General features: G+C 33.8%; 1 protein-coding gene across 1 annotated transcript; it reads left to right on the top strand.

Annotated features, from left to right (window-relative positions):
- The first annotated feature begins 6,350 nt into the window (after window positions 1-6,350).
- On the top strand, window positions 6,351-7,743 carry LOC145269821 (uncharacterized). Its single transcript, XM_080125538.1, has one exon. It carries the CDS (start codon window positions 6,490-6,492, stop codon window positions 7,591-7,593), a length of 1,104 nt encoding a protein of 367 aa, XP_079981664.1. The 5' UTR covers window positions 6,351-6,489; the 3' UTR covers window positions 7,594-7,743.
- Window positions 7,744-15,396: the final 7,653 nt, after the last annotated feature.

Here is a 15,396-nt window from a genome sequence, read left to right as displayed (position 1 = left end):
GTAAGTTACACATGAAATACTTATCCAGGTAGGTAGAAGAGTAATTTATCTTGTCTTTAGTGACATTTGTAACATATTTTTTTATTGACTTATTTTTATTTCCGTGTGTTGTCTATAGTAAAAAAAAAAAAATGACCACAATACATTGAAATATTGTGAAGGCATTTCGGTGCTTTAGTGACATTTATTTATTTATTTATTTATTTCTCACAAAAGGGATAAATAAAAAAAAAGTCGACATTCTTAAAAAAAAGAATGGTGGACCGCCGGAAGTCTAATAACAAAATAGAAGAGCGATAATCAAGGGAAATAGTTTTGTTCAAAAAGTACAAAAAAAAAAAGGCGAAGTCGTTTTCAATTTGATTGATACGACGCGATTTGTTACAAACTGGCTAACCCCAAAAATAATTTTATGATTTTAAATATAGAAAAATAATTTTATGATTAAAATTTCTTTTTTTATAGAAAAATAATTTTATGATTTAAATATAGAAAAATAATTGACCGAAAGTTAATTTCTTTCTTTAAATCAAATGCATCATTGAAAGAACGAACGTGACAAAAAGTAAGTAATTTTATGACTTTTACGAATGTAAATAGAATTGATCACAAATTTATTTTAAAAAATCCTATTATTTTGAATGTGAATATTTTATTTTATAATTAAAAACATGGTGCTAATGCAGAGAGTGATCCGCGCTATTTTTTTTTTTTAAATCGTATTTCCACGTTTAATTAAAGTTTTATATGTTTTATTATTCCATTGTAAAGTTAAAGTACAGAATAGGAACAAAACATCTTCTCCTTCCTATGTTAAGAATGGCTTTTAAACACGGATCACTTTCTGCATGAGTACCTTAAACATTTTTTTAATATAAAAAATGACCTTCTGTTAAATAAAAATATATTGGAACGGAGTTTAGACATTTTTTTATGGAGTTCGAATTAAAAATAAAAGCACGGTTATTTTGTTTTGCTATAGTTAATCAGAAATTTACATTTTTTATTTTTCATATCCAACATTAATTTCTTACTTTAAATCAAAAACATTGCAAAGAAGAAAAAATGGACAAAAAGTAAGCACTCTCATGACTTTTACGATATTATTTTTATAATCTAAAAACAATCTTTTATATAAAAATAGTTTAAATTCTTGATTAGAGATAAAAAAAAAAAGCGTCGGCATTCTTTTGTTATGGCTTATTTATGCTGCTACTAAGCCAGGCATTTTTTTCTTTGAATATATGGTGGACCAGTAGTGTAATAAATCCTGACTTTTAAAAAACCTGGTTTTGAATTATACTACATTTTTAGACTTTATTTTTATTTTTTTTACTTATTAATATTTATTCGTATTTATTTAAACTTTAAAATGCTTTTATTTTTATCAATAAACATTATTTTACTAACAAAATAAGAAAATTAAAACATACGGCATATTTACACATTGTAATCATTGCTAAGTACCGGAAGTAAACGGTTACAGCCCATTTCGTGTCACCTGATAAAAAATTTCTAATTTATTGTTGTTTTCATTTTTGATTTTAAATATAATAAATAAGAATATCTACAGATTTTTTAAATAAAAATACATGATTATATATTGTTTTACTTTTATGAATGTATTGCATGTGATTTTTTTTTTCAAATGTGTTTATTTAGATATTTAAAAAATATTTTATTTATTTTGATGACAATTTGCCTTTGAATTATAAGAAAATGTTACTTACCTTCAATGGCATCTGGTTTGGGGAGACAGATGCAAAGCGCCTTCTCCTTTGTGATTGTTTTTTATATCAATGGTAATCACGTGATCTTGGATCATGTCATAAAATGGCTTATATTCACAAGCTTGTGACCCCCTTTCTTTTTACATTGGTTCCTATCGTCATGGTAGTTATTCTTTCTAACAGTTTGGTTTGTGACATTGACTATTGTGATAATTAAATTGATTGACTTACCGAGGGTGGCTCGGTGGGAAGGGAAAGACGCTCATGGCTGTGAACGGCCCGGCCTGGTGTTTGTTAATGAAGAAAATAGGATGTCTATTCCTTATAGCTTAAATAGACATTCCAGTCTCGTTTCAATCTCGCTGAACGAGAGATTGAGACTATAAAAAGAGTCACCTTTGTAGGGTTGTTGTTGTTGTAGTTCTTGTCGTTGTTAGAGATCTATCAGACCGGTACGACAACTGTTAACAGCGCGTTATATTTACAAGAATACGTTTGCTTGTAAGCAACGAGGTAATTTTTTGTTGCAAGCTAAACGTCTTTTCTTCCCCCCCCCCACTCATCGGTAGGAAATATCGACACTATCACTTACGAGACTAAGGATTAATGCCTTGGTCGCAACATAGGCAATCTGTTGCAAAAGACATCCAAATAAGAAACGTAAGACGATTTCTCTCTTTCTCTCTCTGCCAGTTGCCATTGATGTGTCTACAATAATTCCTTGAATTTAGATTTAAGTCCTTTGACTGTACTTTATGTAGCGTCTTAACGAAGAATCGCTACAGAATAAAAATATTTTTTAAAATATAAAAAAAACACATCGCTTTTTTTTCTTTATCTTTATAGTTTTTCTTTAAATTAATGTGAGCGTGTTGTCCCTTCCAAAAGCTAACATTAAAAAAATTATAAATAACAATATTTTATTAACGAAATAATAACTAGAACCTGGTAAACCAGAAGAACGCCCCACTCAAATTCCACAGTAAACCGTGTTTGTTAAAATTTACTTCTTTATAGTAAAGACTCTCTGTTTTTGAGCTATTCCTTTTGTGTTTTGCTAAGTTTTACACTAATTTTTATCAATTTATTTATTAATTAAACTGTTTGGCGAAAGTACAGAATAGTTAACAATATGCACCTGCCTATTAATTTGACATAGTATAACCTAATTCCATTGCATTTTGCCCCCCACTTGATTATTGCTCCCACATCTTATTAAAATTTTTACAGAATTCTGTCTTGAGTAGATCCTCTCTGGTTGGAAAAAGTGTTTTTGTACTGGGCATCAGTTTCTGTGCTGGTGATAAGAGACGCTTAGCTCGCGTATTTCTGTGATTCAGCATCGCTAGATAAAGATAAGTCTTATCATCCATCGTTTTCTGGAGGAGATTATTTTTATCTTTTCTGTAGATATAATTTTTTCATTTGCATTGATAAGTCTGCTTAATTGCATTAGCCCCAAATGGGGGTGTTGAAATTATCCTTTTAAATAACAAACTTTACTGCATATTTCTGTCCAGTTTTGGTGTGTTATCATTTTAAGCCTACATTTCCCATGCCCCACTCAAATTCCACAGTAAACCGTGTTTGTTAAAATTTGCTTCCTTATAGTAAAATCTTGCTGTTTTTGGTCTATTACCTTTGTGTTTTTTTTAAAGTTTTATACTAATTTTTATTTATTTATTAAATTGTTTGGTAAAAGTACAGAATAGTTAACAATAAACAGCTGCCCATTAACTTTGACAAAATATAACTTTTCATCCAGTCTTTGCCACACAATCGTTTTCTTCCAATCTTTCTGACGTTTTGTTTTGTTTTAATCCTTACTACATTTACGAGTTGCAATAATTGAATCAGTTTTACTTTATGATTAAAATAATTTTGTTGCCTTTTGCTCCCCCACTTAATTATCTTGTATAAATATTTTAGTAATTCTGGCGGAGGTTCTTTGCTATCTTCACAGCAGATTCCACTTTTCTATTTGCCTTGCTAATATAAAAACTGACAGATGTGTGTAAAGCAATTGAATCAGTTTTACTTTATGATTAAAGTAATTCCAATGCATTTTACTTCCCCACATCTATTTATTGCTTCCACATCTTATTTAAATTTTTACGTATTTCTGTCTTGAGCAGATCCTCTCTCGTTGGAAGAATTGATTTTGTTCTTCTGGACATCAGTTTCTGTGCTGGTGATAAGAGACGTTTAGCTCACGTATTTCTGTGATTCAGCTTTATCATCCATCGTTTTCTGGAGAAGATTAGTTTCCATCTTTTTTGCAGATATAATTTTTCCATTTCCATTGCTAAATCTGCTGAATTTTATTAACCCTAAGTGGGGGGGCGTTGTTGAAATTCTTCTTTTTCAATAACAAACTTTATTGCATATTTTTTCCAGTTTTGGAGTGTTATCATTTTAAGCCTACATTTTTTAATGGCTTCATTTCTGCCTCATTCCACATAAGAGTTTCATTTGAGTGTTTTCTCATCACGTGTTTCTCATTCAATGTATTAACTGATGCTTTATTATCAAACTGTAAAACAATTGTTTTTCCTTTCATCATCATCATCATAATCATCATCAGCCATCAACCATCACCTTTCTTACCTTTTGCCCTACAGAATTTTTTTTTAAATTTCTTATGACACTGTCTACATGTCCATAGTTTGACCCAGTACATCTTTCATTTGTTTTTGACTCTACATATATTCTTTTGTATTGATAATTTAAATTTAATAGCATGTGTCCTATTTCATTTTCCCCCTATAGTGTATTATCGAATGCCTTAGGTTCACTGCTGATTTTTGTCATACACTGTTGCACCTTTTGTACAAAATCAACAAATTCTATGATATTGTATGATGCACTTCTAAAGTTCTGCTTGCTTATCATATCTAGTCATATCTGATTATAAGGACAGAATAAACGCCCAGATTGTTATCTTTTAAAAACGATGGGTTTCTGTATAGTCACCATATCTTAATAGAACCAATATGTATGGACGTGATCGTCAGTTTAGATGTAGAGTAAAACCCACCTATTTGTCTCTATCAGAAAAGAGAAAAAGAGTTGGAGATGATACAAAAACGTGTCATATCAGTGTTTAGTTACGAGCATATTTATCCGTCAAGTGAAAATAACTCGTTTTTTCGTCTTCCATTTTTTCTTAGTTTATTATTTTTTTGTGTTTGATAACTAAGTGTTGCTACTCGTCAATCCAATATTGTTTTTGTAGTTTTCGTTCCCATTCATCGTCTTGTTGTCAGGTGTCACATTAATAGCTACTGAGATGTGTGCTCTTAAGTATATATAACAAAATTAAAGAAAACAAAATCATCAATTGTTATGAACATGGAAATTTATGTAAATGTTTGCAATTTATTCCCTTTTATTTGATTTGCTGGTATATATTTTATAGTAACGAAGTTGGCTAGTAACAGTGCTGCACAGTAACATGTTTGCATATTAAAGAGTTTTGATTATATCTGATTATCAAAATCATAACATACGGATTAACTAAGAAAGGAACAATCAGAATATTACATGGATTAGAATGTTCCCATGGAAGTTTTTGTTATGACGTTGTCAGTTTTAGAGTGACGCAATATTGAACATGTTGTTCAGATATTTTTTGTTATGACGTTGTCAGTTTTAGAGTGACGCAATATTGAACATGTTGTTCAGATATTTTTTGTCTCGTGAGCAAGAAAATTCCTTGAAGGCTTTCAATTATAAGTTTTTTGAATATTAAGTCGTTTAATAAACACTTAATAATATTAGAAAATTATTAGATTTTGGCTTCATTTACTCCATATCAGTTATTTTTTTATATAAAATTTTTATAATTTTATTTCTTTTTTGTTCACATCTAAATTGTTATATTAGAAATACTTGAATGTATTTGTAACACATTTCTTAACTAATTTTCTTTGTTTGTTTAAAGCAAATATTTTCAAACACAATGATAAAGATTTCCTCACGTATTTTATTACTTTTTCATTAATATGAAATAAGATTTTGGATAGAAGTCGTTTAATAAGCATCAAAGATTATTGACTTTTGGTTTGATTTCTTACATATTTTTTATCTTTTGTATGTAAAATTGGTATAATTTTATATCTTTTATATTCACAGGTATAAATTACAGTGGATAATAAACTCATATAATTAATAAGAAAAAACATTTATTCCTTTGAACTGAGTATATTGCTTTCTCATGAAATCATATAGATAAATCAACTTGCAAAAATTAAACACAAACTGAAGAACATGTTTATGAAAACACATAGGAGAAAATAATTTGTTATAAAGTGTGTTGCGTTTTCATTTGAAAATACATTTGGAGAGATTGAAAACAAATGTTATTCCTGTGAAATTCTTGGCTTAAGCTTTTCAGTGAGAAGTTAAAAGTAAAAACACTGAGAAATTTTACCTTTTTGAAATGTTCGCAAATAATCATTTTTCTATGAAAATATAATATTGGAGGAGAATCTTCAAGAAATTCTAAATCATCTCACGCTAGAAAAACATATTTGTAAAGTCTGTTGTAAAGCATTTTCAATCAATTCTAGCGTTAAATTACAAGAAAACCTCATTTATTTATTCTTGTGTGTGGAGGAAAATGTTTAAACAATTCTAGTTTAAAGACTAACACGTTGACACATAAAAGATGTAAAGTGTGTTGCAAAATATTTGCAAGCAATTTTATGTGCAAAACGCATACAAAGAATAAATACTGGAGAGAAAAACATTTGGTAAAATGTGTGATAAAACATTTGTACCCAATGCTGACCTTAAATCACACGTTGAAACACAAACTGTAGCCAAACCTTATTCATGTCGAATATGTGGCAAAGCATCTGCAAACAATCGTGATGCACAATCGCACATGCGAACACACACTGGAGAGAAAACTGCTTCTTGTGAAGTGTGTGGTAAAGTATTTGCAAGCAAATCTTATGCTGCAATACACATGCAAAGAATACACACTGGAGAGAAAACATTTTCTTGTAAAGTGTGTGATAAAACATTTGTGACCAATGCTGAATTAAGAGTACACATTAGAACACACACAGGAGCCAAACCTTATTCGTGTACAGTGTGTGGCAAAGCATTTACACAACACAGTAGTGCTACGGTACACATGAGAACACACACTGGAGAGAAACCTTGCCCATGTAAAGTATGCGGTAAAGCATTTTCAACCAATATAGAGTTAAAAACACACATGAGAACACACACTGGAGAGAAACCTTTTTCTTGTGAAGTGTGCGGTAAAAGATTTACACAAAATGCTAGTGCGACTATACACATGCGAAGAATACACACTGGAGATAAATTTTATTTCTGTAAAGTTTGTGATAAAGCATTTGCAATCAATGCTGATTTAAAATCACACATGAGAATCCACACTGGAGAGAAACCTTTTTCTTGTGAAGTGTGTAGCAAAACATTTACACATCAAACTGCTGTAACAGCACACATGCGAATACACACTGGGGAGAAACCTTTTTCTTGTGAAGTTTGTGGTAAAGCATTTACACATCAAACTAGTGTTATGACACACATGCGAACACACACTGGAGAAAAACCTTTTCCTTGTGGAGTGTGTGGTAAAGCATTTACACATCAAACTATTGCAAGGGCACACATGCGAACACACACAGGAGAGAAACCTTTCTCTTGTGAAGTGTGTGGTAAATCATTTGCACATCAATTAAATGCAACGAGGCACATGCGAACACACACTGGAGAGAAACCTTATTTCTGTGAATTATGTGGATGTTCATTTTCTACAAATTCTACATTAAAAAAACATATGCGAACACACACTGAACGACATGAAAAGAAACTGGAATCTTAAGAAGGTATCCATCATTGCACTCATTATAGGAACAACCGGGCTAATGAAAAAGAATTTCAGAAAGCATCTGGTGAATATACCGGTGAACCAAGTTCAAAAGAAATATAAACATATCACTTAAAGGTATGGTTAGAATCTTAAAAAGATCTCTCGGTTGGAGTAACTAAATTAACGAGAGAATGTTTGGCATCTCGTAGAATGCCCCATCCCCATGAAAAACAATGATAAGAAAATTAAAACAAGAAGAGAACTTGAATGCCTACTAGACAATTTTCTCGATTGTGTAAGATCTCTCTGTACAGATTTTTTTTCAGGACACTTGCGCATACAAATACCACGAAAAAACTGCGTGTATATGACAGGACATTTCTCTTCGCCAATTTTCTGACTTTACTCCTGATAACATGTATAGGTGTTGATAGTCGTCGGAAAGTGGCTCCTCTATGCCTACCAACACGGTTAGGTGTTGGTACGCATTGGAAAGTTGTTCATCGACGCCTACCAACACATATGGGTGTTGATGGCCGTCGGAAAGTGGTTCATTTACGCCTACTAACATGGGTGATTTATGATAGGCATCGGAAACTGGCTCGTTGACGTCTACCAACATTTATAGGTATGGATAGGCGTCAGAAAGTTGTTTGTCGACGGATTCCAACACATATGGAATCTGATAGGCTTCGGAAAGTGGCATGAGAATATTTTTACTTACAAGTAGACCCTGACTAAATAGTGAAAATCACATATTATTTACTACCTAAGCAAGATCGCTAACTGACGTTTTACAAGGACTGGTGCACACAACAGGGAGACTTCGATTAAACTAAAATGAAAGAAAGAGAGATACCTTATTCTTGTGATATGTATTTGTAGTAACATCCAATGCTAAACTACAGATGAAGGCACACGAGAGAGAGAGAGAGAGAGAGAGAGAGAGAGAGAGAGACGTTATTCATGTGTAGTAAAGTAATTACATTCGAATCTTTATTAAAAATATTACAACAACTAATGCTAATCCTAACACTGTTGCTACGAGAAAGCAACACCTACAACCATTTACAAATTAATATGAGACAAGGAGGAGGTAGTTGCAGTTAGTGTCCATAATGATGAGAGCTTGAGCATAGATCAGAGGAAGAATATCACTAAATACCAGAGTTTTTTGGTTGACATTAAAAAAACTTGAATCTTAAGATCTTTATCACAAAGTTTCGGGTAAAACGTCATCATCTTTGCTGCGGATGATTTACATATGAGAATACTCACTGAAGGGAAACTTTTTTTCTTGCTACGTGTGCTGAAAATCATAACCATGTCATTCAGGTTAAAAATGCTACTTGAGAACATATGGAAAACGTCATGAAATTATTTTATCAAGTAAAAATTTCATTTTTTACTTAATTATTAAATTTATCAAGTTAATCTTGCAAGATATGTTGACCAAAGATGGCGGTAGTAAATCAAATCGGCAAAGAATCAATGCAGCTATGATCTCGAGAGTTGCATAATTCTTAACAAAGATGGTGGCGAAAATCAATGTAGTCACGATTTTGAGTCGTTTCAAAACGGAGGTTGACAGCAAACAGACTTGAATCCAAAATTCGATATTTGTATAGTGAGGTCGGGGGCTTCTTATTAAAACCAAAATTATTTATCTTATTTTATATTAAAGTAAAAATTCCATTTTATAGTTGATTACGAAATTTTAAAATCTATTTTTTCATTATTTTTACATTTATTTACTCATACACACGTTCACCCCAAACAAGGCATATCGCCACTTGTATGTTAGGGGCTACTCTTTGGGACCATGCCTAGGAAAGATTAAGAAAATTACGTTATATTTAAACTTCTGCATATCAGTACAGCCAGGGAAGCAGATAGCAGGAAAGGAATATCAAAGTCTAGCTGTCAAAGGACAGAAACTTAGAGTAGAAAGCTTTCTGGCATATATGACTGTGAAGGGGTGAGATTTTGTTGGTAAGCAGGTTTGTCGAGGATATATACGTCGAGGAGGGCACGAGTTCATCAGAGGAAATTCCATTAAAATATTCGTAAAACAAGCACAGAGATGCAACATTGAGGCGATAGAAGATGTGTTGACGAAGTGGTACCTATTAGATTGAAAACTATTTTCTGGATACTATCCAAGAGGGACAGGCTAATGGTTGACGTACTAACCAAGATGTAGCAAAACTGCTCTGTGTATGGACGACTGGTGACCTTGTAGAGGGACAGGATACTCTCAGGTGTGAGTAGTCTTCTAGCTCGATAGAAGGAGCTCACCTTTATTGCAGTAACATTCGCAATGTTCTCACTCTATTTGTTCCAGTCATATGTGCAAATGTAAGAGGAGTTTGAATTAAAAAATTCTCATGTAATGTTTTTTATATATATATATATATATATATATATATATATATATATATATGCGAAATACATTTTATTGTAGACTTTCCTATAGCATTCAGAACTTCAATTTTGTAAGAGTTCTGGAGTACCTACCCAGATAATATCATCCTGTGAATGTTTGTATCCTTCAACATGTTCGATAATTGCTGATTTTTGCATGACATATTTCACTGTACTGTGTATGCCATATGAGAGATGTGTGAATCTGTACTGCCCAAAAAACGAATCGAACGTAATAAGTTTGGAGCTATCTTCATTAACTTTGATCTGCCATAATGTATTGGATGCATCAAGCGTAATGGAGAACTTTGCACCTGTCCTCTCCTGTATTATGTCTGATGCTGTTGGTAACCTGTAGTGCTCTCTTCTTTAGCTTTGTTTTGATTCTGTGGGTCAAGGCATACACGAAGGGAACCATTGGGGGTTTCTACTACAACCAGCGATGATATCCATTCTGTTGAATCTAATACCGATTTAATGACACATAACTCTGTCTTTTGAGTTTCTTTTTTAATTTTTTCTTTAATACAAATGGAATGCTCCGTGGAGCGTTCCTGACAGGCTTGATTTCTGGGTACATTGAAATGTAAGTAGTACCAAGGAAATGACCGAGTTCTCCATAACAGTCCTTAAATTCAGAAAGAAAATTATGACCCATACCTTGCCTTACTGACCTTACGCACAACACATGGCAAGAATTACTTCTTCACCAACTTCTAAACTGGTGAACCACCAAATAAGAGCATTTTTTTCAAGTATGAGGAATTATGGATACGGGATCATGTGCGAATACATAATAATACATAATAGGAAAACTTGATCCAGGATAGTCAAAGTGATTCAACATTGATGGATACTAATGGAAAATGACAGAAGTATGCGCCGAATCTGCCAATAACTACTGCTGATATCTCGTTCAAAGATACCAGCAGCACAACTTTACTAATATTCAGTGGTACCAAGCAGGTTCATCAACCAAGATCATGAACACCAGATTACGCAACTTCAGAATTGTGAGCTTTATCCAGATCAGAACGATTAATACGTCAACTAGATCTTGTATAAAGAACTTGGGAAGGGAATGTTCCCCTATCTTGGGTTGAACAATATGAGAAACTATAGTCCTTGCAGAGCATCCTCAACTAACAAACAACAGAACAGAAATTGGTTTACCCGGACAAAATATTCAATGTATCTAATCAGCTTCATCAACCAATATCAGGAGCACCAGATCCAGCAACAACAGAATTAGGAGCTTGATCAAAATCAGGACGACCCATACGTCAACCAAGATGGACGCAAGATCATACAAACTAAGAGAACTTGTATCTCAACATCAAAGGATTTGGGTGGGGGATGTTATATACGAAAGTCATATTACTACGGACTTACGATTTGGAATTTCCGGTTTACACAAGATTTTCCGCTTTATAAAATGTATTAAGAATCATACTCCGATGTTTATCTCTTTCTTTATGCCTTTTTGAAAAGACATCAGAATCATAACTCTCTCTCCTTTTTTAATTTTTTCTTTCATATTTGTTTGGTGCAAAAATAATGTCGGTTTTTGACGTTCAACTTCAACTTTTCGTTTGCCATGCAGCGACCTTCTGGTTATTGTATAGTGGGGGAATTACTGATTGCCCTTTATTCATTACACTATTACAGATGTTTTAGAAAGCATGAATTCCTATCTTTTGCGGCTCTGTGTGTTTCCTGGTTATTTCAGCTTTTTTGGCTGTCGCTATGGTTTCTAACATCCATGAATTTTGGCCCATTTGTATTTAACTTATGACATACAAACCGGGAGAATGCATGCTGTTTTTGTGTAATCGAAACTGCACAATCTGTAGTGAACCGCGGGGGTGAGGGAGGCTTGATATAATACTTCTGTAGCAGCCGAAACCTGCTACCATCACAGGCAGGAGCTAATTCTCGCGGCTCGAGATTTGAAATCCATTTTCTACCTGGCTTGTCCAATCACAAGCCAGTTCTCAATCATGTGACCGAGTACATAAAAGGCAAAATCACAAACCTCCTTTCTCTTACTCCCTGGCTTCAGCTGTGAGTACAACAAGCTAATATGGCGACTGTTTGACTTCTATTTGTTTCCACGTTACATAACTGCTCTCATCGATACACTGACATACACACAACCACCACAACACGAAATACACTGAAGACTTTACTCTTACTGATCTCATTGATACACAGACGCACACACGCACACACACACACATACACATGACAACACATAAGCACACTGAATACCTTTCCCTTTTTTTCTCCTTTAACCTGACGACTACTAGCTATAAACATGTGTAAACGGAACTATTCTCTCTTCAACAAGCCGGCATTATATCAAATCTATCTTTATACAAGAACACTCCTTCCTACTAACCCGTTTCTCTCATATACACGCTAATAACGAAGATGACAAGTAAAGTTGTTTATTAATATAGAATGAAACTCCATTTCATTGTTTCTTATTTTATATTTAGTGACCCCTGAATACGTAGCCTTCAATGACGGGTTTATTTGTTATTTTCGTTATTCTTAGCTTCTTAAAAACAACAATATTCCACGTTACTGAAAGATTCTGTCCTTTCAAAAACTCATTTTTACCGCATACTCGTCAGAAAAAAGTACGCACTTTTCACAAAAAAGCAAAAACAATTTTCAAATGTGCCTACTCATCACCTGAGAATTCACTAGAACATTGTTCTAACACCAGACATTCTTTTCACCGAAAAAAAAACATCATCGCTGGACACTTAAAACTAAAAAGCTGAAACATTTTCAAAGACACGTGTCAAATAAACAAAGCTAAAAACATTTAAGATGAAACACATTTTACTAGAAATACTTTCCACATTTTCATGGAAAATGATAAAACGTTTCAACTGGATAGTTTCCTAGAAATGAACAAAACAAAGAAAAACATATTTTTTTACACAAAAAAAAAGAGTGAAGATGTACAAAAACACTCTTAACACTTGACTTTTATTTGTTTTTCATGCTACGTTTTCTATTACCAACTTATATGTGCACCGCGGATATTACAACAACAACAACAACAAAAACATGGGTCAACTCGATTCATTTACACACGTGGCGTAAATATTCTTTGCTACAAGAAACATTACCCAAAATTATCTCACAAAAAAATTCTTTTCACCGAAAAGCAACAATTTTTCACAGAAAAAATAAGTAACTGTTTACTGAACAGTCGAGTCAAATTAAAACGCGTTACTGGCAACTAGCCCTCTAAAACACTCTTCACAGAAGAACACACCCGAAACATTTATTTTTTCACAACCTTCACCGAAGTAAACTCGTCATCAAAACAATTCGTAACCAACGTTTAGCAATGAGCAACTTAACGACTTCAATTTCCACTGGAATAGTTCAAATTAAAAGAATTTATATACAATTCTATGAAACAAATTTTTACACAGTCACAAGCATCAGACCTTTTGTTGAAACAAAAAGCGGATTTTACAAGTAGCTGTTACAGACGGGCATATTACAAAATCTTCATTACTTCAAATTTTTTTAAAATTACAACTGACGCACATAAAAGAACCTTTCTTTTATTTCGATAAACATTTTTGCTTTTCTTCCAAAAACCAATCGAACAAGGGGTTATCTGTAGCAGCTGAAACTTGCTACAATCACAGATAGGAGCTAATTCTTGCGACTCGAGATTTGAAATCCATTTTCTCACTGGCTTGTCCAATCAACACCAGTTCTCAATCATGTGACCGAGTACATAAAAGGCGAAATCTGAAACTCCTACCCTCTTTCTCACTGACTTCAGCTGGTCCCAAGTCGAACGTGAGTACCACGAGCTAACATGGCGACCTTCAAACCTCCCATTTGCTCCACGTGCACTTTACTCACATATTCATTTTTACCACGAGACGCTAACCCTTTGTCCCATCTCTATTATCAGACGCATGCTCCTACGGCATATACACTGAACACCGTTCTCTTTCTTTCTCCTTCAACAGGTCTTACTAAAGTCTAATCTTTGTCTCCTCATAAGGAACTCTTTTCGTGACTACTATAAATACAAGCGCGCACGGACACTGAACTCTCCTAATAACCAATTTCTCTCATGTACACGCTAATAATGAAAATGACAAATAAAGTTGTTTATTAAAAGTTAAATGAGACTTCCTCTTGTGTCCATTATTAACTAAACTTCCATGTGGGAACATGTGCTTAAATGCCCCATTCAGTTTTCTCTATTGGCATATTCAGCGGAAAGAGAAAATCCATGGTCCATCGGGAATCTGTTATGTATTTTCTGATGACTTTCCAAACAGCCTCTTGGTCGCACCTTGTTGGTTTGAGCAATGGCTCCTCACCTTAGATTTGGGTTTAATTGATGATACCACTAAGTGGTCTGCGTTTCCAAATAGACTGTGGTCATTAGTCACACAATCCTCGGGTAATGTGGTGAGGAATACGTCTAGAACTGAAATCTGCTGATGTTCATGATTTGGGCGGGGGCTGCAGGTGGGAACATTACTGTCCGTGTGAAAGTTTTTGCCTATTTGTGTTTGACTTATGACGTGTGAACCGGCGGAATGCAAGCTATCTTTGTGCAATGACAGCTGCACAATCTGTAGTGAAACATGGGGGTGAGTGGAGCTTGCTATAATACTTCCGTGTGGAAACATGTGCTTCAATGCCTGCTTTGCACCATTCAGTTGTCTCAATTGTCTCACTGTTCAGCAGGAAGAGAGAAGATATGGGGCATCTCTAATGTGTTCTCTAATGGCTTCCCAGTCAGTCCTTTTATAGTACCTTGTTGTTTTGAGCAACGGCTCCTCACCTTGGGGTTGGAATTTAAGTCTGATGTCAACTGATACCACTAGGTGGTCTGCGTTTCCAAGTGGACTGTGGACATTAGTCACACAATCTTCGGATACTGTGGTGAGGAATAAGTATAGATGTGAAGCTTGCTGGTTTTCCTGATCTGGGGACAAGTTGGGATAATTATTGCCCGTGTGAGAGATTGGATCATAGAGAAGCTATAAATAGAGCATCCAGCTGCATCTGTGCAACCTGAGAAACCAAGGCAATTTTTATGGTGGAGATTAAGACCACCAACTGCATCTATACTATCAGAGACATGGTCGATTAGGTTACAGTTCTTACTTGGAGAAAAGTCGCATTGGTTTTAGTACTTGAAATTAATGTCGTGGAAAGTGATTATTTGAGTATAAGGAACTAAATTCTGTAAACACTGTTATGCCATTGAATGTAAATATAAATTAACAGTTTTAAATAAGCAGAACCTTTAAATCAAAATAATTTCATCCATTAAAAAAGTTCTATTGTTTATTTGTGAAAAGTTTTGCTTTTAAAATAGATTAAATT

Source organism: Euprymna scolopes, chromosome 45, assembly GCF_053919585.1.
Source record: "Euprymna scolopes isolate OS-2025 chromosome 45, ASM5391958v1, whole genome shotgun sequence".
Taxonomy (NCBI): Eukaryota; Metazoa; Mollusca; class Cephalopoda; order Sepiida; family Sepiolidae; genus Euprymna; species Euprymna scolopes.
Note: the sequence above shows the minus strand (reverse complement) of the source record. Positions and strands in the feature narration are given on the sequence as shown.

Bases quoted from the DNA above. Each gene is read 5' to 3' on its own strand.
- LOC145269821 (XM_080125538.1), top strand. From the start codon at position 6,490: ATGTGTGATAAAACATTTGTACCCAATGCTGACCTTAAATCACACGTT.